A 23,883-nucleotide genomic window follows, 5' to 3' on the forward strand; every position below is an offset into this window, starting at 1 on the left:
TAATACTGAGGGCTCACCTCTTGAACTGTAAACATGAAGTAGAAAGGGAGAGAACTGGGAATGGTTTGTGGCTTAGAAACCGAAAAACCTCCCCCTAGTGATATACTTCCTCCAGCAAGGCCACATCTCCCAAACCTACCCAAATAGCACCCCTCATGAGGATTAAGTATAGACCCACATTCGTGGGGGATCATCTCTTAATCAAGCCATCACATAGGTAAAGGCTGAATTACACTGCATCGATGGATGGTTGTATTCGGGGGCCAGTTTCATAGCAGTGGGGAATCTGTGCAGCTTTCAAACATAAAGCAACTGAGAACATGTTCTGTAAGCCCTGGTTCCAGCACTTAATGTACTTTGTAAGGTTTTAGATAAGAAGTAGAGATTGCTATATATATTCTAGGGCTTGGAAATCAGTTTCATTGAAATCAACTCTAATGCTATAAGAATCAAAAGAAAGACTGAAGAGAAGATTAGTTGTTTCTATTTCACAACCTTTTGCACAGGTTCAGTTCCCAGAACCCACATGGCAGCTCAAACTCATAACTCAGGGTTCAGAGAATCTGATTCTCTCTTCTGGTTTTTCTGAATGCTGCATGTTATAGTACACAGACATACATGCAGACAAAACACCCTTACACCTAGAAGAAGCATAAAAATAAATTTTTAAGAAAAAGAATAAAAGGAGATAGGGATTTTCTTGAGTGTTATGTAACTCTAATATTATATTACACATGTGTTAATAGCTACAGACTGTATATACCTTTTTGGAAAGTGAATCTTAGATTCAAACCATTTGAAATAAATGGGGCAAAAAGGTTGAATTTGAAAGTGCACAAAGAGCCAAAGAGAAAAGTCTTTTGGAAACCATACGTTAAGAGTAGATGAAAAAGAGGATGAGTCCCATCAAAGCAGACAGAAGGGTCAGGAAGAGATGGCCATTCTGAAAGAGTCTAAGGGATATCACACATGTAAAAGATTAGTTATAATCGTACTAGAAAATAACTGGACTAAGCGGGCTACTAAGAGAGACCTAAGTATCCTGGTAGGAAACACTTTCTTGGAAACTGTATCTATTCCGTATATCAGGGTTCCAGTATTGCAGCCAGAGCGTTGCTGCTTTGGTTTCCCGGTCCTTTGAGATATCTATGATCAGTGTCTTCTTGCATCCTGATGATGGATGCTTCTTTTTCTTCCTGAATATCTCCTCTAAAGTGACAGTCTGGGCTGATGCCACTTGAAACCTGGAAGTCATGGTAGATTAACACCTGTTTAGTGGGTAATGAAAATTAATGTTCTTTCCAATATGATAATGTCTATTCCCTTAACAAAGGAAACCACTTCTCTTCTACAAACCGACACCCAAGATTGTTTTCTTTGGATTAAGGATCCCCTTCATCTTCTATTTACTCTCATAGCTTTCCAAATTGTGCTGAAAACAAAGCAAAAAAAAAAAAAAAAAAAAAAAAAAAAGCTCCCAATGTCATTGACTGACTTCTCTAGTGGAGCCGCAGCCTCTCTCCCAGTGCTCTTCCTATAGAGACACATCAGACACAGAAGTGGAAAACATTGACGCAAAGTATGAAAAATGAATTCTGTTGGAAACAGAAGTTTCTTGCTGCTTATGATTTTTCTCTGAGGCTTGCTGTCTAAAAATAAATCCTTGGTGTAGAAATATTGCCATCTTATACTCCACATAGTTATTGGCACTTAGCAACTAATAAATATGACTTATAACTAGAACCTGATATTGTCTGTTAATTGGGAAACCTGGAAGGCCAGCTCTGATTTTACTTCTGGGATACCAACGCTTGCTTAGAACATTTGTCCAGAATCATATGACTCTTTAGCTTCCAAGTCATGAACTGCATATACATGATCATCATTTTAGCCGTTAATGCTGAAGATTTCCCGGTAGTAAACGATTACTGATGTGAATATGACACACGATTTTCTTATAAGTTAACGACTCAGAGTCGCGGCAGTCATGAATCAGAGCTCTACTCCTGAAATAGGAGCAAATGTAACTAAAAAGTAAACTAAACATGAACTGGAACATCGGTTGTGGTTAATTCTCAGATCAAAAGCCAAAAATCTACAAGCAGAAAGGAAGGCTTCGCCACCACCCACAGCAGAGAACTCCTCAGTTAAGTAGGATGTGGATGGCACTTTTTAAAATCAATACAAACAATAGAAAAAAATGAATGCTTTATCCCCTTCTCTCCCTCTGCTTTTTTCCCCCTCTAGCAGCAACAAGTTGTTGGCACAGCAGGAACTACTAAAAGACACTGCATCATACTTATTCCCTAGAGATCCCTTCTTTCATCTTACTCTGGCTCCCTTTTCTAACTTTTTTCAGTTCTGAGCAGGGATTTAAACAAATATAAATGACCGTAACTATTTCTCCTCTTCCCTTCCCAAATAGAGGTCCCTGTATGGCCAGGAGAAGCAAAGGATTCTTTCTGTCTTGGCATATCGTAGAATGAAGGAAACACAAGAAAGAAATGTGGCGTCCCTTACTGGGTATCCGTGTGGAACCTGCATATGTGAACCTTGGCTCACTCCCACAATTTCTGCAAATTGGGCTGGTCTCACAAGTGGGCCCAGCTTCCCAGCAGCCCTCTACCATATACGAGGCTACACTCTCTTTTGGAGAGCAGATTTGTTAGCAAAGACCTGGAATGTCCTTGAGTGTTTCTTGCTACACTTCTTCCTGTGTGTAAAGATGGTCAGATGTTACATCTTGCCCCTTCTCGCAAACACTTGGAAAGTTTGACTCTTCAAACACACTAGATTGTATAATTTAAGTATTAAATTTAAAACACTCCCTAGTGTCTTCTTTTTGAAGACTTATAGGAATGATTCAGCTCTATATTTCTCCAAGGTAAATTAAGTGCCCACTCTGGGTGTGCTGCATTGGAATAGCACCTTGTAAACTAAGGACGGCTTGGAACCGTCTGAAAACAGAACGAAGAAAACTGAGTAAGTCTTTTCCCCCAAGAATACTAGTGTATTAGACACTCTATAAAGTGTAAAATGCCTTTTATTTCAAGTCAGTTGCCCAGATCCCCAAGTGCTTCTGCGTTCTTTGTCGCTTTTCATGCACACTGCACAAGGAGGGTGTCGTTGGAAGAGCGCTGAGCAAAGTATCCCACATTTCTCTGTAAGACTATGGTACTCACATAATGGAGTCTTCCTTTTCTGCACTGCCTGCCTAGTGATTTCAGAAACTGTGATAGCCCCACAACTCATCAAGAAGCCCGACTTCACAAGAAAAGAAAGCTAGAGTTGCAAAACAGGATTGGTTAAGTTGCTTTCTGTTCCTGCAGAACCTGCCTCAATAGATTCTTACTTGCAAGAAAGGTTTCCTTTTGTCCACATCTCTGTCAGCATTTGAAGTCACTTTCTTTTTCGTAATTCATCCATTTTATGTGCATATGTGTGCATGGGTGTGTACATGAGCTAGGGGCATGAGTGGGCCCATGGACATTAGAAATGGCATTTCGATCTTCTGGAAATAGAATTGCAAGTGTTTGTAAGTTGCCATGTGGGTGCTGAAAACAGAGCCCAGGTCCTCCCTACTTAAGAGCAGTAAGTGTTCTAGCCACTGGGGCTCTTGCTATTCTCTTAATGATTGGCATTCTGCCGATGATGAAAAGAAATCTCACTGTGGTTTCTATTTGTGCTTTTCACGTGGTTGACACTATATACATTTTTGTCTCACAAAAACTACTTTTATGAGCCAGTAAGACCGCCGGTAAAGTAAGGGGCCTTACTGCCTACCACGCCTGATGATTTGACTTCAGTCCTCAGAACCCACAGAGGGGAAGGCAATGGCTGACACTTGTAAGCCATTGTCTGAAATATGCACATGCACCGCGGCATGTGTAAGCAAATGCGCATGTGCAGATGAACATGCAGACACCCACATCTGCACATGAACACATGCACACACATACACACTCCTAGAATAAATAATTTAAACTTGTAATCTTACTCCTGAGGACAAGTAAAATTACAGCATTGTTTCTCCAGCACTGTAAGAATTAAGACTTATTTTCATTTCCTTGTAGTTTATTAGAACATAAAATTTTAGAAATGGAGGGAAAACACAAAGAAGAATTGGACACCTTGAAGGAGGAGAAGGAAAACCTCCAAAGTCTGGTTACGCGGCAAACATTCATCATCCAGGAGTTAGAGAAGCAACTCACGAGAGCCACCACCAACAACAGCGTCCTTCAGAGACAACAGCTGGAGCTCATGGACACAGTCCATAACCTCGTCAGCCTGTGCACTAAGGAAGGTGGTAAGAATTCTTTCCTGCTTTTGGATTTGTGAATATTTTGTTTCATGCAAACAAGTAAAGGTTTGCTACTGTTTTCTGTGCTGCATGGGTGCCAATGCAAATGCTGTAGATGGACTTCATCCTGAAAAGCATTCCCAAAATTTAGCTGGCAGGTTTTACTGCTCGCTAAGTCAGGACAATTATTTTTACATTTGAATTTGTGTGTTGCAATGTCTTCCTAAAAGAATGTTTTAAAAATCATCTTTCAACTTTGGTATTTTTAACATTGATAAAAACTCTTATACTATAATGGTTACATATTTGACATTATAGTGTTAGATACTTCTGTATAGAGCAGAAATTAGGCAATACTAAGAATTAGTTCAGAGTTCTGGGTTGAGTTTTGTGGCGGTTCCTGTTTCATAGTTATTTTAAGCATTTCTTGTTTCAGGAGAGAGGGGAAGGGAAGTCCTGCTGTGTGAAGAGGTGGAAAGTGGTTTCCAATAAGCATTATAGTAAGGAAAGATGGTTGTACAGTATCCACTAAGATCCCTCATCATTGGTCCTGTGAAGGGGTCTAACAAGGACATCTACTCACTGTAGGGATCTTTGTGACGATGGAACTTAAAATTTTATATGACTGGAATATCTGGAGCCACACAGCTGCAAGTCAATATACCTTGAGAAGATATCCATCATTTTGTTTGTTTGTTTTGTTTTGTTTTACAAGACAGTAGCTATGGAGTCAGTCCTGGAACTTGCTCTGTAGACCAGGCTGGGCTCGACCTCACAGAGATCTGCCTGCCTCTGCCTCCAGAGTGCTGGGATTAAAGGTGTCTGCCACCACCACCCAATTGATATCCATCCATTAATTCTTCTTTCTTTATTGTGTGTGGGACTGATGTATGTAAAAATACGATCATATGTGTGCCATAGTGGACATTGTCTGTCAAGGGACAACTTCGTGGAGTTGCTTCTCTGCTTCGAGATTCTCCATGGATTCTGGAGATCCAATTCAAGTCACCAGACTCCTGCAGCAAACTCCTCTCCCTTTTGAACATCTTGTCCTCCTCTCACCCAAGCATCCCTGAAGGAATGTGCTTTTGCACAAATCCAGTGTAAGCAGAACCCTGACCTGCAGCTCAGTACAGGGCTTTCAAGTGTGGAGCCTGGGGTGATCTCCTGCGGTTCTAGCCTGCAGTCAGCCCTTGTGAGCAGAGATGGGTCTGGAAACGGAGAGCAGTGTGAGCACTGCTTCCATCTGAAACTGATTGTAGTCATCGCGCTGCGGCTGGTGTGACCACTCACGTCACGGTTCAGTGTGGGTGTGCAATGTACACATGTGGCCGGTCCTTGACTCGTGGTGCTACATTTAAAAAAAAAAGCTGTGTTTCATTCTTTTCTTTCATGTAGAGATAGGAATACACAAGATAATGTGACGTGAAGAGATCTTGTTTTAGAGATGTTTCACATTTCTCTGTTACACTCCATTTCCTTACATTGTATCTCCTTTAGATAGTCTAAACAAGCCCCAGAGATATTTTGTAAAGAACTTGTTTTAAACAGTGAGTCTGGAGAGCTCCATTTGGGTGTGCTTGGCAATGTGATTGGGAAGAAAAAAACCTGCTAATCAGACAGGGCTTGCCAAACCCTGAGCTAGAGTCCACTGGAAGAAAAGCTTGGTAGGATTTTGCCAGAGAATTTTAATAGAGCTCGTGAGTATTTATAAATTAAGCATTAATATGAGACCTATCTATTCTCATATTGAGATGAATACATTGGGAGGAAGATTGAAAACATATTTTTCTTATCATCCCGAGACTTAAGCACATGGAGTTGGGTAGTGATTTGTACATGATTTCAGAAATGTCCAGCACTGGGGATTCTCACAAAGCTTGTATGTCTGCCTACTTATCATGATTTAATTTTATCCTCCAGTGTTTGTCTAATAAACATGTCTTCAAGCTATTAGAAGCAGGGATTATAACTAAAATTTCTGCTGTGGTTTGAACTTTGACTCCAATATCAGTAACCAAACGTCTTCTTTGTTCATTTATTGAGAAATTATGATAGCAAATATGACAGGTGCCGGCCATGCTGAGCATCTACTTAGGGGGCGGGGAAGGTGGCTTCATCTGCTCTATGATGAGAACATCTCAAGGGCAGTGGCGATAATAACACAGACTGAATTTTCAGATGCTCTAACACTTCAGATATAGTCCTTCCTTTTCATGATGCAGCCTAGGCAGTTTGGATGCTCACCTTACTAGACCTGGATGGAGGTGGGTGGTCCTTGGACTTCCCACAGGGCAGGGAACCCTGATTGCTCTTCGGGCTGATGAGGGAGGGGGACTTGATCGGGGGAGGGGAGGGAAATGGGAGGCGGTGGCAGGGAGGAGGTAGAAATCTTTAATAAATAAATAATAAAAATAAACTAAAAAACAAAACAAAAAAAAAAGAAAAAAGAGGTACAGAACAGATGGACCTCTCACTATGGTTTCTATCAAGATTTTAATCCTCTTCATCTTTCTACTTCCATGTGAGTCATATACAGTCTTTAGTCACTGTGCATTTAAATTTCAAGGTGTAAATAACTTAGTGTTAAATTAAATATGTTGCTAGATGAACTTTGCTTTCATTATAGCAATTAAACACATCTCCAATCTTTCTTATTTTATGGCCCCAAATTCACTTATTATCCAGGCTTACTGTTTATCAGATGATTATATAAAACTGTACTTTTAAATTTATATGCATACAAATAAAGCAAAATTGATATAACACAACATGATATTAAATTGCCTAAAATAAATATTGAAAGTTCAAACAGTGTCATAATGAGCAGCTCACCAAAACAATCACCGTTGGTTTCAATGTACTTCAGTCATTTGGGGAATAATCTCAACTATAAGGCCATACAAGAAGAATACATTGGTAGTGAGTTTTCTCTGTCTGATGGTCAGGTAGAAAACATCTGGCAGGATAATTTTGCCTCCTTTGCCAGGATAAAGAAAGAATGAAATGACATGTTTGATATAAAGCAAAACACACAGTTCTGACGACACAGATCGGGCACTAAGCTTTAGTCCCTTCGTCTCTCCTCTGGAATAAAATTTGGTTAGACAAGGCCGGGCGCTGGTGGCGCACGCCTTTAATCCCAGCACTTGGGAGACAGAGGCAGGCGGATTTCTGTGAGTTCGAGGCCAGCCAGGTCTACAAGAGCTAGTTTCAGGACAGGAACCAAAAGCTACAGAGAAACCCTGTCTCGAAAAATCCAAAAAAAAAAAAAAAAAAAAAATTTGGTTAGACAAGCATTAAGTGTTGGCTGCAAGCAGGATTTCTTGTGCATAACTGAACACAGTGCTCTAGACTCACTCCCAAGAGCCATCCGGGCTTCATCTTGTAGCCTCCTTCAGTTTCCTGATGTCTAAAATAGGATCACAGATTTTCCCAAAGAGTCCATGGAACATCATAAATATGTGCAGCTTATCGTTGTCTAGTGTATAGTTCAAGCTTGGGTGGGAATCAATTTTATATGTTTTACCACAAAGAAATCAAAATTATGTGATAATGCATTAATGTGCCATGGCAAAGTTTGTCTGGAACACAGTGAGTAGATGTGTTACTTCCCCAAACGTTTTTTGATTCAAAAACTGTTAACCCGTCTTTCCATTCCATAGAATAATCATGTCCATTTGATAGTGCTTTTGTTCTAGAACACTTACCCTAAATATTGCTGAGAAGCGTACTTTCAGGAATAATGCACCAACAGGCAGCAATGTTAGCACAGGCCAGCGGTCATTTCAAACTGTACCATAATCACTTTTTGCAGCTTCCGGATAACACATTTATTTTCATGTAATCTTTGCAAACATTTGGTCACATTTATTCTTAGGCACATTACCCACTAGAGAAATATTGCCTTCCGTGTTATCACTGCGTGAGAGCTGAGCTGCTTGCTTCACGATTTTTGGCAGATCATAGTTATTGCTAGAATTAAAAAGTTCACAGTGACAATGGCATGGAAACAATGTGTGTGCTGCTTTAGAAAGGACAATTGAACATGGTGACCACTGCCTGTAGCCACCAGTTATCGTCATCCCTGGGCACTGGTAATTAAGCTATCGCCACATACGATGGAAGCAACAGAAACCACATCATAATAGGAAATTAGAATTTAATTGATGGCTAAGAATGCAAAAAGACACAAAAAAAGGAGGAAAGAAAAGAAAAATGGAAAGAGGAACCACTATTTAGGCTCGTCATAAAGTGACACATTCACTATCTCATTGTTTAAGTCAGCTTTGAGTGCACTCCTGCCATAATACAATGTGATTCATGAATTTATCTGTTCATTCAAAAGTATCTCTGTAGCAACTATTCTTTTACATAGCCTCTTTCAGAGAATACTGGTTATTTTTGTTTTTAGATAACAAAAACTTGTTGAATTCCTTCTTGTCCTTCCATTGTCCATGTTACATATGCATGCATTTGTTTATAGTCTCGGAGAATTTATTTACTAAGGTTATAAGCTCATTTTATAAAATACTAAGTGCAAAATTAAATTAAAAGACAGGAAATACAAATTCAGAGTTCCTTATAGATCATATTTTAAAAATAACACCAGCAAATTAGGGCATAGATATTAGCAGGAGAGTAGTTAGGAGTAATTTCCCCTCCCCAGAAGACAAATGGAAAAATGCATTTTGTATATATAAATATGTACATGTGCATATATGTATGTGTACACATATATGTATATATACATACATGTCTCAGTTGCATAGATTGAAGACTACACTCAAGAAACTTTAATGTTAAGACATAGGTAAAAGTTTTGGACTGGCCAATGCATAGGAGAGAAAGGAAACAAGAATAAATGCGGAGGACATGGGCACAATAACATATTCAGTTCCTGACTTAACATCACATTGTAAGTTATAGGAATCTCCCATGGGAGCCCTTTGGAAAGATTCTTTCACATGGTCTGGGAGCCGCAATGACTGATAAGACACATTTTTCAGTGCTCTGCATTATTTGGGCTAGAGTGCCTTTCCCAGAGGCTGATTACAATGGTATGAACATGTGATCATTATTGTCAGTCTTCTGGCCTTCTTTAAAAAGGTGAATCAAATCATTCGCATCCTTCCCGGTACCGCGGAGTCCTTTGGCTCTGTTCTCACAACAATCCTACCATCTGAAAGGAAGTTGCTCTTGTATCTGTTGAATACTAGAAGCAGATCACCCAGGCAAGAGACGGGGTAGCTTGCACTGCTAGTCTCTTGAGTTCAGGATGACTCTAAAAACAGGGCAAGTGTTGGGAGGAAATGAAAAGTCCTTAAAAGCCACCCAGATAAATATTGGGAAAATAGGAAATATCTTTTTCATTGATTGAGTGAGATACTTGATGTTTTGCTGACCACTTGTAATGCGCAATTTAACATTAGGTAGAAGGAGAAAGGAAAATAAACAAAGTCATCAGCTGCATACTATAGTGAGCTCTTGTTCCCATTTAGTGGGGGGAAATGCTTTATCTTGACAGAAAATTATATGTCAAACATATACAATTTCCGTAAAATGAACCGCACTATCTAGCACTTCCTTTCATAAAGCAGAGCGAGTGGCTTAAGGGGAAAGTGGCTGTTTACTTTTGGACATAGTGTGTTTCTTCTTTCAGATGGAGCACGTTATCTGCCTTTTGGAGAGTTGCAATTTCTATAAAAAAGGAGGGGGAAGAATAGTGGATAGCTGAACTAGTGATAACAAAATTAAAAACTACACATGCTGACCTCATCCGTGAACTATTCTAAACCACATCTTTTGGGGGGAGATTTGAAATTTTGTGGTTCTTTTTAGAATTAGTTCCTTCTTCAGACACAAAATGAACTATCTGCAAAGTGGTATCTCCTGGTCCCAGCTAGGCCTGGACATTCCCACAATGAAAGGGCCCTTAAAAAATAGAGTCCCCTTCATGTTCCAACATAATGGTGAAAAAGCTCCATTCCTGTTTCTCTTTTGCTCCCACAGCTTGCTTAGTTCAGGCTATGAAGCACAAATAGTTTGAATAGAGCCTCAACTAAGTTTCTTGGACTCAACCACACACAAGTCAAGTTCTGTAGCTGTTTTATGAATCCAGGTTGCACTGTGTCAGCAAAGGCTAGTTAGGCATAGGACTTGATACCAACGAGTTCTCTGAGAGAAACACACTCCATCAGCACCATTCAATAATTAAATAAGTATACATCTTATGAACTGGAGAGTGAAAATGTCCTGAAATGTGCACATTTTCAGAAGGGAGGATAAAGAATAAAATCCCAAACACTTTACACTATACATCTAACTTTAAATACATACAAATGTATTTTAGCATAAGATTTTTTTTAAAAGTCAACTACAAAGTATCTTTAAAATCCTAGTAATTTGTAAAAGTATCACAGAACGATTGAGAAGAGGCATTTAACATTTAATCTTTATTACCTGTCTTCAATCCCCTGATCCCACAGTGACAGAGAGAAGCAATGTCTGAGGGTGTTCCTCTGAGCTGTGCAACACCTGCTGTGGCATTGTGTGCATGCAACACACACACATACACACACACACGCGTACACAGGCATGCACATCTGCACACACACACACATACACACAATAATAGTAATAAATAACAAATATAAAAACATTGGCTTTTTATATAAATTCTTAATTTACTTTAGGCTAAAAAATTATTACTATTTTGAGTACTGTCATCTCTAATTCTAGAAATGGCAATGGCATTCACATTCCAAGCCAGATCATCTATGCTGAATTGTATTAATATGGGACCTATTAGAGGTGACCCACTTTTATAATGGACTTAAAAAATTGAAACTATAAAGGTGATATCAATGCCTGACTTTTTAAAATTTGTATATTTATATGGATTTATACTCATATTTAAATATAAATATTATAATTGTACATTAGAATGAGTTCTTGCATAACCATGAACTTAAACTTAGGGTTCAGTTTTAAGTAGAAACACAATTGTGAAGGGAAGGATGCTCAGATATTTAAACTTGTAGACACACATATGCACAACTAATCTCAACCATAGTAAAACCTCAAGACCCACATATCTGACTTCAGTGTTCCCTTCTGAGTTTCTTGGAGCAGCTATAGGATACGCCATCTGAAGGGCAGTACAGGGTGATATACGGAGAAAAATCAGAAACAGGGACATTAGTTTTAGGTCCAGCTTGGCTGCCAGGTAAAATATCACACAGCCAAGTGCCTGCCTGGTGTCCTAGCCCATTCCACCCTCTTCATAGTGTGAACCAATTGTTCCCCGTCTTCTCCCAACGCCCTCGGAAGTCCCAGGAACAGAACGAGCCACATGTGGCACTGAATGAGCAGTCATTATTCAAGTTTACACTATCATACATGTAAAAGCGAAGTGACAGCCACATGGGGACAGTCAACCCTTATCTGCTTTAAAGCCTTGAAGGCTTTCAGTGTCCGAGAATTCAGAAGCATCTGGTAGGGACTCTCTGTGCGTCCAGCACTGCCTGGGGAATTTTTTTCCCCCGTTAATGGATTTTTTGCTGAAATCAGTTATTTGTCCACTCATGACAGAGCATAAACCAGTCTTTTTAAGCTTTCCCACATGTCCGGAAAGTCTTTTGTGTAAAATCAATACAGTTCTGCCAGGCTGAAGACCATTACATGGGAAATTAACACACATGAAACCTGAAATATCTTTGTTAATGAAGTGACCTTCTGAACGAATGGCAGGGGTCACACAGCATTCATAACTACCCGTAGGGTTCCCAAAGAGAAAACACAGAAAAAGAGTTTATGAGAAATGATTGATTGCTTCATTAAACAAAAACCCATAACTCCATTTTAAATTTTCAAATATTTTTGTTCTGCTCTTATTTTCATACCGAAAAAAATGAATATTAATTAAATTTTACATATGAGTTATTATGTATTAGAAGGCCACTGGAGAATGTACTTAGATATACTGATCAAACTACACTAGAACTATGTGATATTATTCTTCCATATTAAAAAAAAATGTACCACGAAACTAGAGGTCCTCCTGTAGTGCTGGTTAAACCCAGAGCCTCATGGCACACAAGACCGCTTCCCCACCACTGACCTGCATCCCCGCCCTACGCCCAGCTCCAGGGACCTCTTAATTCCTAATCCCATTAGCTTTTGAAGTTGCGGATCATCACAGATGCCCATTTCTGACGGGGATTCCTGTCTCATGGTCAATTCTGTTGCCTGTGGCTCCCTTTTATCCTCATGTCAACATCTGTCTCGTCTGCCTCTTATCAGTTCCCTATGCAGCCTGCTTCCATGAGAAAAGCTTGTACTAATTCAGAATTAAGGCCTGTGTCAAACTACCTAAGAAACTGTGTGTGACTGAGGTTGAGAATAGCAGTTACGGGGCATCTCGGTAGGCTGTCCTATTAACGGTTCATTTCAGCTTGGTTTGACTCCAGAAACTGGCCAACCACAGCCATGGCTCACATCACTGGAACCACTGAGCATTGCCCCTTACAAGTTTTAATGAGATTAAACTGCATCACTGGTTCTGAGTTTACATGGTAATACACCCAAAAACTTCTTATAAGGTATTTATAAGGATGAAATAAAACACTCCATACAAACTGTACATACAAAGTTCAGAACGGAATAGTTCATTGTTTCAGAATAAACTAATTGAAATGACAATGTAGTAAGTAAGTTATATTCAGGTCTGGTTTCCCTTACGCCAGTGTCAGGGAGAATATGTGGAGGACCAGTAGCTTTGAAAAAAAGAGAAATATTAGCTTAATTCAGACTTCAGATTAAGAGTATTTAAGAATAGAATGTAGATATGTATGTGTTTTGTGTGTGTGTGTGCTTATAGATCCATATATATAGCCCATTTTCTGTAGGCTAAATTTATCACACAAAGCTATCTATCCACACATATTTATCTTTGGATGTGTACTTTAGACATGACAAAAATACCATATGGTTTCTAAGTATAAAGGGAACCCAAAGAAACAATCAACACGGTCCCATAGGAACTCACTGTCTCTGAACCAACTGCTAGGGGACCTGCATGGGACCAACCTCAGCCCTCTACATATCTGTGACAGTTGTGTAGGTTGGTCTATTTGTGGGGCTCCGAGCAGTGGGATCAAGGCCTGACCCTAATGCTTGAGCTGGTTTTGGGGAACCTTTTCCTCATACTGAGTTGCTAGATAAGCCTTAATACACAGGGATGAGCTTAGTCCTACCTCAGCTTGATATGCAATGCTTTGTTGACACCCATGAGAGGACTCCCTCTTTCCAAAAAGAAACAGGTGGATGGGGGGAAGGAACAAGAAAAGAGTAGAGAGGGGAAACTGTGGTCAGAATATAAAATAAATGAAAAATTTAATTAATAAAACTCTTTCATGTACATTTATAACTACAAATTTGTGCATATACTATAACATCACTGGGAAGTATCTTTCATCTTCATATCTATATTGTGTACAAAAGACTGAACTGTGGACCACCTGAAAATACCTCATTTTTTTCACTCCCTTGTTAATGTGAAGAAGGACCTTGTTCTACTTCTGAAAGTCCTTGTAAATTATTTAGATTTCTGGGAAATGTCTTCACAGCAGAGTTTTCTTAAAATGCCCACACACCTGGCCAGGAAGTACAGAATAAATCAATCAAGTGTTGAGCATGTTTGGCCTGTGTCAAGTTTGCCATTTTTACTTCTCCTTATGCTCACTGAACCTCAGTGACCTGTTGGAATCACAGATTCAGGTCAGTTCCAACTGCTATGATCTCCCTAATGATGCTGGCTCGGAAAATTCCACTAGGTTCTTTCTTGGACAGATAATTTTATCGATGTGTAATCTAATATTTGCAAAACTTGAAAAGCCTTGGATCATTCACCACATAAGAGTCTTAAAAAAAATGCCTGAGTCATGGGTTTCTTGCAGCAAGCTATTGGGAAGTGGCTAGGAAGAGAAACCAGTGTTTTGTCTTGTCTCTGGAAGCAGGGCTAATGGCTCTCTATGTTCTCTAGGGTAACTGAGATTAAGAATTAATAAATTCACATTCCAGGAAGTTTTCTCTTGAAGGTTCACCTGAATTGAAGTGACCCTCTGCTCAGCTTTCGTGGCCCTTTCCTGAAGTCAGTTGGGTGGTTCGTCTACCATCTGGGCTCATATTGGTTGACCAAATGGAGAGAAAAGCAAGCCACAGTCAACAGTTGCTAGTCTCAGCATCCATTTGCTTACTGACTGAATGTTGGCTAGTGACAGACAGACGTGCACCTGCTCATGTTCCTATTCTTCTCTTTAGACGACAAAGATTTGGTTGTCCAGATAAGGCGAAATGAAAAGAATGAATAATGACTCTTTCCCAAGACATTCTAGATTTATTGCTGATATCTGCATGAGGGAAGTCTTTGAACTGACACACCAGGCTCTTAAACTTTACCTCGGCTAAGCTGTTCTGCAGGTTTTATTATTTTAAGTGTTATCTCTCTGAGGCAGCCTTCCTGAGTCTGCTTGGCAGATGGAGTGCATTCTCCTTGAAAGCTCCCAACGCACTTGACATATGTCTTTAAGATAACAATGTTCTGCCTTTTCTCTTTCTGATACTCTGTTTACACCGGTAATACTATAGCCCTAGAGGCCGTTGCCAGTCATCTTGTGACCAGGTAGAGAAACAACAAAAGTGACTCATGAAGACAATAAAGAAACACATTCTGCTCTCACTGTTGGAAACCTGACCATGCCTTACCTAAAGTTGTCTTTTTGCTTGTGCCAGTGGGAGCTGTGTTTTCTGCTGTCTTGAGAGACTAGAACTTTTTGCCCTTGGGCTGTGCGATCATTAAGGAGATCTTTTATAGTCTTTATGTCTTTGTCTTTAATACCTAGACAAAATTGTATATGTAGGAAGTGTTCAATCAATAAATAGGTGTTGAATTTATTAATTAATAAGAAAAGACAAGAAGTAGAGAGAATAATCATAAAACCACGGGCTAATTGTTTTATTATTATTATTTGTAATGCCACTATTTTTTCATTGATAATAAACAGGAGAAGAAAATGGATCAGTAGGGTAAAAAGTGAAAATGGAGTTTGGCAGATTGACTAGCCTAAGGTAAATCAAAGCGGAGGTAGCAGCCTGACAGATAAATAGAAATAAGAAGCATGAAATGGTAAAGATATGAAGTTTGAAATGCTTTTATATTGTAATTATCTCTGTAGTACTTTGAAGTCACGATAGATAGTGTGTAAGGGTAAATCTACAAGAATGGAAGTCCAGTGTGCATCCAAATGTGTGTGACGTGTAAATGAACCAACAAGGAAAAAGTAGGAAAGGCGCTTAGAGGAAGAGAAAGGGGGCTGTAGGAGTTCAGTGTGAACAGTAAGGGGAAGAAAAACAGTGGTGAGCACTGACGTTCACAGGAATGGTAAGAAAACAGGTCACATCACTTTGGTCTTCATTGAAAACTATGCGGCGGTAGTGGCTGGATATAAAGATGAGTGACAGAAGACCAGAGTGACAGCAGTCTAGAAAAACCATATGAAATTTGAGATAAGCTATGCAGAAAAATGAGATTCAAAACCCTAGAAATGGCAGTGTTTGTGATGAAGAAGTGGTGAGTGACAGTGGACAAAGATAATCACAGATGCCAAATGCCGCCTGAGTCCTTAACTGCCCATGCGCCTGAGTCCTTCTTAAATGCCCCACTCACTTAAATGCTCACTGTTGGGGGCAGGGAGGAAGAAAAGGGATGTTGGTAAAGAACAGATTAGAACAGTGGGATTCAAGATTCTCAGAGGGAAGTTAAACACATTGGAAACTAAATAACAGGAGAGGGAAAGAAAATAGTGGGCAATCAAAGAAGTAACTTAAGGTAGAAAGGACAATGTTGAAATTCGTGCCTTTTCATTGGTCTGTTGTTACAGTAAACTTTAAAAGACAAAGACCTCGAGTTCTTTTCTAAGTCATTCCACAGCTCCGGCTAACTGATGACTTTTCTGTCCTGCTGTTCTTTACCACACATACTTCCAGGCTCTTCTGGTCTAATTAAATCTCTGCTGTGAACGTTTATCACTGTTGCCGACAGGTGAAATCCAACAGATTCACCTTTTTGTATTGTATTTATGTATTTCAAAATGTTCACCAATTATCCATTTTCAGAATATGGACAGGACCCCAAATTTCAGAACACTCTAGTGCTTAACAGTGAAATTATTCAAACAATAACAACCTACACATTGTCTATGCATATGTATTATCATTTAATAGTCAATAATCTTCAAATCGTTAATCTTAGATAATGCTTATGGCATACCATGAGATTACTTCCTTATTTTTGACTCAAAGCAGCAATGTATTAAGTCAATAAAGTTTTGTAAGAAGTCAGATCAATAAAATCTTACAAATGATCAGATGGTTTTAGCTTCCCTGGATTTAGTAAGCTGCAGGGTTTGAACTTGAGGGGAGAAAGACCATAGCAGCTCCACCTGCTGTGGGCTTCTCTGTTCAGGTGGTGGTTATTTCAGAAAAGTGAGTAGAGATTTAAGGTTGCTATGATCAGTGTTTTTACTATTATTATATCAGTGGTTTCTTCACTATTACCGTGCTCCATTCTGCTTTGTTTGTGATTGACATGCCTACCTCAGAAATATTTATAACTGCTTCAGATTTTGGGTTGATTTTAACAAGCACTCTGGAAGTCAAACTACCTTTAGGGATGGACTCTACTTTAAACCACAATATAAAATTAAAAATAAAACAGAGATAAACTGTAGATGAATTTTTAGATCATATTCATTTTTCAAAGTTTTAACTATCTAAATGTACCTAGATTAAAGTTTTAAAATTTGACAATAATTTAGAAAAAGTAGCCTAGTGTTTAAGGGAAAAAAATCATGTAAAGAGGATTTGTCAGGATTTCAAAACGTTGATTCAAATGGAGATCTAAGCAAAGATCTATGCCACGCATACCATCACTATGATAAAAATTTTCAGTCCAACTATAGGAGATTTCCCCATATAGAGAATTTTTAATACTAATTTAGACAGCACTAACACAAATTCCACAAAGGAGGATACTAGCCAACCTTCTCCTTCTTCCCGTTTCTGAGAATGTGTGTGAAAGGCTTCTCTGACCACACATAGCCCCTTCACCTACATCTTCCTGCAGCAGAGAAGCACGGGGCACAGGAGGTGAAGAAAGGAAGGAGAGAATGTGTTTTCTTGCATAACCACATACATGGGGCCAGGAAGTAGTGTGTTCAGTGAGAGAAACATTTTCTTCTTAGATAAATGACTTTCTCCTTCTCTCTCCCTAAAAGGAAAAACGAGTTTCCCCCAATGGGTTTCTGTTCACCATATTTTCCTGTGCTTTTTCTTCTCATATGCCACCATAAATTTCAGTTCGTACTTCTTTGCATTCCTATTTGGGGCACCTAATGAGGATTTTTTTCACATTTGCACATTAGAAGTGATCAAGTACTGAGTACTTAGGAAAAACTGATTTTGAAAACTAATGATCCGTTTAGTTGTTATAAGGAAAACCTAGCAAACGTTTTGTTGCTTTTAGCCCAGTGCCATTAAAAATTGCCTTTTGGTAAACATTTATCTCTATGTTTTTAAATGATTCTTTTCATACATTTTGCAAGAGACACTTCTTCACTGTCGTATGAACTGTCCAGTGTGTACTCATTTTGTGTTGAAATTCCAGCTTGTGATAGCAGCACTTAAGTGTAATCGCAAAACCACTAGCACAGGTATTAGCTGCACACAAAATAATGAATTATTAAACTTTAATTTTTGCATTATGGCATCATATCTGACACAAATGCTTTGCCTTTTGAAACATAATCTAGCAGTTTTAAAGTTCAAGCTATTTACATTAACATAACTCACTCCACAAATATTAGTCTGCTTATCACTTATAAAAGGATAACCAATGTTCTACTACATTCAAGCCAATATTTTATATCCTTTCACACTTTTAATATCCCTTTAATAGCAGTTACTCATGGTGGATATTTGATGTTTTTATTATGCAGGAACATTGTGATTTTTTTTAAGTGACTAAAAACAAAGACTACTATTACAAAAATCCTTAATTAAATGAAATCAATTATGGAAGTAATATGTATATTTTAGAATGCTAAATCATTGATGTTTTCTACAGCACATTCTTTGTCAGCCAAGAACTATTAAATGGGTCATTTGTGTTTTGATTTTCTTAATGAGAACTTACAAATGGGTGAAGCTCTGTGATTGAAATAAGGCTCTTCTCACCAAAGAACTCAGTTATTAGTTTGAGTGACAATGAAGTAATGACTGGCATGGCCAAAGTACTTTTGGAAGAAAGAATTAAAATTATCAAATGTAATATAGATGCTTAAAGCATTAAACATAGACAGTAGTGTTCTCTGGATTTCGTTTAAAGGGTTCTTGGAAATTTTCTTAAAAACTAAAGTCAAAAGCTCCTAAACAACTAGACTTTGAAAGGACAAAATAGTAGCCAGGCTTTAGAGGTGCACACCTTTAATCCCACCATGCAGGAGGCAGAGGCAGGCAGCACTCTGAGTTTTTGGTCAGCCTGATCTAATAGAGTGAGTTCCAGAAGAGCCAGGGCTACACAAGAGAACCTGTCTTGATAAAAAAAAAGGGGGGGGGGGAAGGAAGCACAAAACAATTTATAAGCCTATTTAAAACATAGAAAGAAAACTTAAATACCCTGAAGCTAAATCATCACACAGATGATGCAAAATGAGTAGATTAACATTATTTAGAAATTAAGTTTAAGAATAAGCTTAGAAATCCATCTCCTTAAATTCTAGAAATCAAATAAATCCTATAAACTTTATTAGAGCGATTCTCAACATGGTCAGAAGAGTACAGTAATGGCCCAGGTGTTATGAGGGTGACCAGCTATATTCTGATTGCATTTCGGGCCCACTGTACAGGAGGGAAGGATTTCCTGGTACTGTAACTATGTCCAACAACCCATGGTTGTGGAGTTCCCAAGCCTAATGGCTGAAGCTATTATTATCATGCAAAACGGACATAGTATCAAACTGCCCTCTACATTCTTAGATTAGTACAACTGTTCGACATTATTAGAGAAGTTTCTCTGCGTCGTGGCTGGTGACTAATGTAGACACGCACAGCTGATCCAGGTGTAGAAAACACTTGTTTGTGGACTGTTCAGCTGCAAATGGGTCATACATAATCTATTCCTTTCACCAAGGCTCAGGAGCCATTGAAAAATAGAGGGTGGAATGCTTACAAGAGGCAGAGGTCGGGAAGACTGGAGCATTGAAGTGTCATCTGGGCAGGATAGAACCACGACACTCATGAGCTCATGGCAGCTCTGCTTCTCTGCACAAGAACTTCATGAGGTCAAACCAGTCAAGATTCCAGGATGGGAGAAACAGGATTCACAAGCTTCTACATGTAGCCAAGGAGCTTTTGATAATTGATGGCTTTTGAAGGAAGGAGAGTTAGTTTGTATTAAAGATGTGGACCTGGCAGGTCCACTCGGCTTCACTGGGTGGTCCCTCACTAAACAGTATATGGGCATAAAGTTTTGGACTGTAGGTCATTTAAAACAATGACTCAGAGTTGGGAGGGGTGAGGCAAGCAATCAAAATGCACTGTATGAATGTAGGAAGTTCTGAAAGAATTAATAAGAATATTGTATTTTTAAATGTTTTCCCCTTTTTGTTTTTCCTGATTTTTATTTGTTTGTTTTGTTTTTGAGACAAGGTTTCTCTGTGTAGGCCTGACTGTCTTGGAACTCACTCTGAAGACCAGGCTGGCCTCAAATTCACAGAGATCTGCCTGCTTCTGCCTCCTGAACACTGGGATTAAAAGTGTGCACCATCAACATCAAGGGCAGAAAGCATTTTTGTTTTTGTTGTCATTGTTGCTGTTTTTGATATTTTTACATATTTTAACCCTGGGGTATGAGATATAACTCATTGATAGAACATGTACCTGAGACATGAAATTTCCATCAGTGCAATAAATAAATACACTTCTCTCTGAAATGTAGATAGAAGTATTTTTTAAATTTGACAGGAAATATTGACATAAATTGCTAACAATAGGAAACATTATATAATTATGTAATTTAAGATGAAGTTTATGAAGATATAGAAAAACCAAAGTAAAAATAAATAGATGTAAGATTAATATATAAATGAAAGTTGATTCACAGCTTTTAAATTTTTTTTTCAATTTACCAGTTACTTTGGGGTGGTGTGTTTTATTTCTCAGTATATGCAATATAGATATTGTGTGAAGGCTGCAAAAACCTGCTTTGTTTGCAGACCATTTGGATGGTAATGATGCTAATATTCTTATTTATATGTTATAATCTCTCTTTTATTTTGCAGTTTTGCTAAAGGGAGGAAAAAGAGAAGAAGAGAGACCATTTCGAGACTGTGCAGATGTATATCAAGCTGGTTTTAATAAGAGTGGAATCTACACTATTTATTTTAATAATATGCCAGAACCCAAAAAGGTAAAATCAGAAGTTCTTGTTTATGTAAAGTAAAGCAGATCCTAGCTGAACTGCTGTAGGATCAAATAAATTTGTGGGTTTGTTATACATGATACATGTTGTTATACACGCATGCACACTCGCACACACATTTGCCAAGACAGTTACCAAGTACTGAAGAAGTGTAGTGCTGGAGATGTCTCTTTAAAGGAGGTTATGTAGAGACCTTTAGGTGAGGCAGAAAAAGACAGTGGGATCAGAGGCAGTAGACCTGCTTACTGTTTAACATGTAAGGGTTTTTCTGGACTTACAAGGTCCTAAGACAGAGGTTTGTTCTTCTGAGACCAAACAGTGTCCTATGCTCATTGGCACACCTATGTATGAACCTTCATTTTCTTTGAATCCTGTGAACATGCTCATGAAAGGCCTTCCTGGGTTTCCCCAAGCGTGTTGCATGACATTTCTGTTATTAAAGTTCGTGGCTTTTTATTTCTGATTTCCTGGGGCTAAGCATGTCTTCTTCACATAGCTAGTCCTTAATCAATCAGCACCAGAGTGTACAGATGAAAGAAATAATAATAATAATAATAATAATAATAATAATAATAATAATAATAAAAGCCTCAACATGTACAGTCCTCTGTGTTCCCACCTCAGCCACTTACAAAGGCACCATGATGTCGTCTGCTTTTCCTGCGGGGGTTCTGGGCATTAGTCTTTGGATTAGGAAATCTGTGGCTTAAAATAAAACAAAGAAACTTATAAAATATGAATGTACAAGGATGAGGAAAGCTGAGGGTAAGGAGGGGGTTTCGATAGTCTAAAAATAAAATTGCACACAACACACACATGCACACACACAGTGTGCCAACAAGTCCTGAGAGTTGTTTTCACTCTGTTGCTCATGCTACTGTGCAGCCCCCAGGGAAGGACAGGAGCACACATAAAGAGTCATTCTGTGAACTTCAATTCATATCATTCTATTCTAATAAAAGCATAATTCAGCTCCCTTTCAAACTGTTTTGAGAAGCAAATGATACCCAGGCTGCACACTAAGCCACTGCTCCTGTTTGAGCAAAAAGAATATTTTATCTAACTCAATAAACATGCATCTCACATTTACTTAACTCTAGTCCAAATGATACATGACATTACTGATTTAATAATTTAGATTATTAAATTATTGTATTGGGGAACAACTTAGAAGATCCATTTAATGCAATTATTAATTATTTGTTTATTACTTGTGGAAATGTAATTTTAAAACACTCTCTTGAGGGGCTCAATGTAGGAGCCATCTACAGCATTAGAATAGGATCTTCCAAACTTTCCAGTGTGTAAGCAAAAATATTTATAATTAGAAGCTTAAAGAAGTAATTTTTGTCCTCCCCAACAGGATTCTCTAATACGTTGTAATATTGTTTGATTTAGACTAGCATTGCTTCACTTTTATGACTGATAATGCATTTTATTTGAAATCTCCTATTTATTAACTTAGCATGGCCTTGGAAAGAACAAATATTTATGAATTTCATCCAAGTAATCTAGAAGCTGATTAGTGGAAGAGTTTGAAATATTGGTCATTAACAGTTTGACACACAAGGTTCTGAGAACTTGATTTCTCTATGGCACACTAACTTATCCTTTTTAACAGCTCAAGAAGTTGTGTGCTTCTAGCATCCTAATTTCAGAAAGACAACTTGCCCAAATTATATTTATGGCAACTATTTAACATTGCCTTTGAAAACAGGCATCTGTTTCCAGTTTCAGAGAAGTTCTAAAAATATAATTGTTTACATTGGTGATGACTGAAGTTTCATCGACCAATTTTTTTATATGAAGTTGAAGAAGGCATATGTGTGGCATGAGGGAACAATTTATTAAAATCTACTTCACTCCCCTTAATTTATAAAGTTTCACATTCTTTCTTTTGATTCAAATCATTGATATTCTCTTAATTACAATAAAAGGCATCGAGAAAATTTATTCCTAGACCCTCCCAAATAGACTTGGATACCATAAACAAAATAGCTGCTACTTCCCCTGAATATACTTACCAAAAGCTCATTTCTTTCTTTTTTTTTCTTTTCGTAATGTTCTCACAAGTTCATCAGAAGTTAAGGAAACTGAAGTCTATAAAAACTAACAATATTAAAATTGAGTTCAGTATGTATGATATGGAGTATGAAGCAATCAATAAAACGGGTGTTTAAGGCAACAAAAAAAAGCAATTGATAGCAAATATTCATCCTTCAGAAGAGTAGGGACTACAGTTCCCAGAACTATTTATGTATTTAGTTTCATTTAGCACACAGATTTTTCATACACTATGCTTTGATCATGGTTTTCTTCCCTCAATCCTTCCAGATTCTCCCCACCTACCTACTTACCCAACTCAATGCCTTCTGCTTTTCTTTTTTTAGAAAACAAGAAAACAAATCACAATAATAATAAAAATTAACAAAGAGAAAACACAAGATACGTACCACATGTACATGTGTGAACACACACACACACACACACACACCTCAAAACATAAAAACACAAAATCAAAAACAATAACAGCAAAGAACCAATAATACATAAAATGCCCAGTCATAATGAACTGAGAAAAAACACCTACAAAAAATGCCACAGAAGGCCTTTTGTGTTTCCATTTTACCTTTGGGAATTGGGCCTGCCCTTAAGCATGGTTAATCTTCCCTGTGAGGTGACTTTGGAGAATTTTTTTTTTTTTTTTGCAAGTAAATGTCAAATAGAGACAGGTTCTCTATTAGGGATGGGATCTTCTCTTTGCCTCCTGCTCTCAGCACTGAGATTTGAATCTTTGCAGGTCCTGTTCATGCTGCTAAAGTTTGAAAGATGTTGTTTTTCAGATGTCATGTTTTGTTGTTTTTGCCATGTTTTGGATAGCAAAAGTGTTAGCTTGGGATGATTTAATTTTTCAAGCAGAAGGAAAACAAGAATTCTATCTTTTATATCTTTCTTCGGTTTCATAGTGTTCATGGTTTGTGGTTATTTCCCTCTGCGTTCCCTTCAAGGCACAGTAGAGGGAAATGGAATGTCTCTTTTCATT

At 38.2% G+C, this 23,883-nt stretch overlaps 1 protein-coding gene across 2 annotated transcripts in view; it reads left to right on the forward strand.

Moving 5' to 3' along the window:
- Nucleotides 1–23,883, forward strand: part of Angpt1 (angiopoietin 1) — a 223,679-nt gene that overhangs the window by 152,208 nt on the left and 47,588 nt on the right. The window contains exons 4-5 of one of the 2 annotated variants that reach the window (XM_041637603.1): nt 4,074–4,306; nt 20,701–20,828. In XM_041637603.1, coding sequence (XP_041493537.1) covers nt 4,074–4,306; nt 20,701–20,828 — 361 coding nt within the window. The remainder of the gene's footprint in view (nt 1–4,073; nt 4,307–20,700; nt 20,829–23,883) is intronic. The other variant, XM_041637604.1, reaches the window with a different exon arrangement.

This window comes from Microtus oregoni, unplaced genomic scaffold (assembly GCF_018167655.1).
Source record: "Microtus oregoni isolate MIOR12 unplaced genomic scaffold, Mior012 000053F_ref0000044, whole genome shotgun sequence".
NCBI lineage: Eukaryota > Metazoa > Chordata > Mammalia > Rodentia > Cricetidae > Microtus > Microtus oregoni.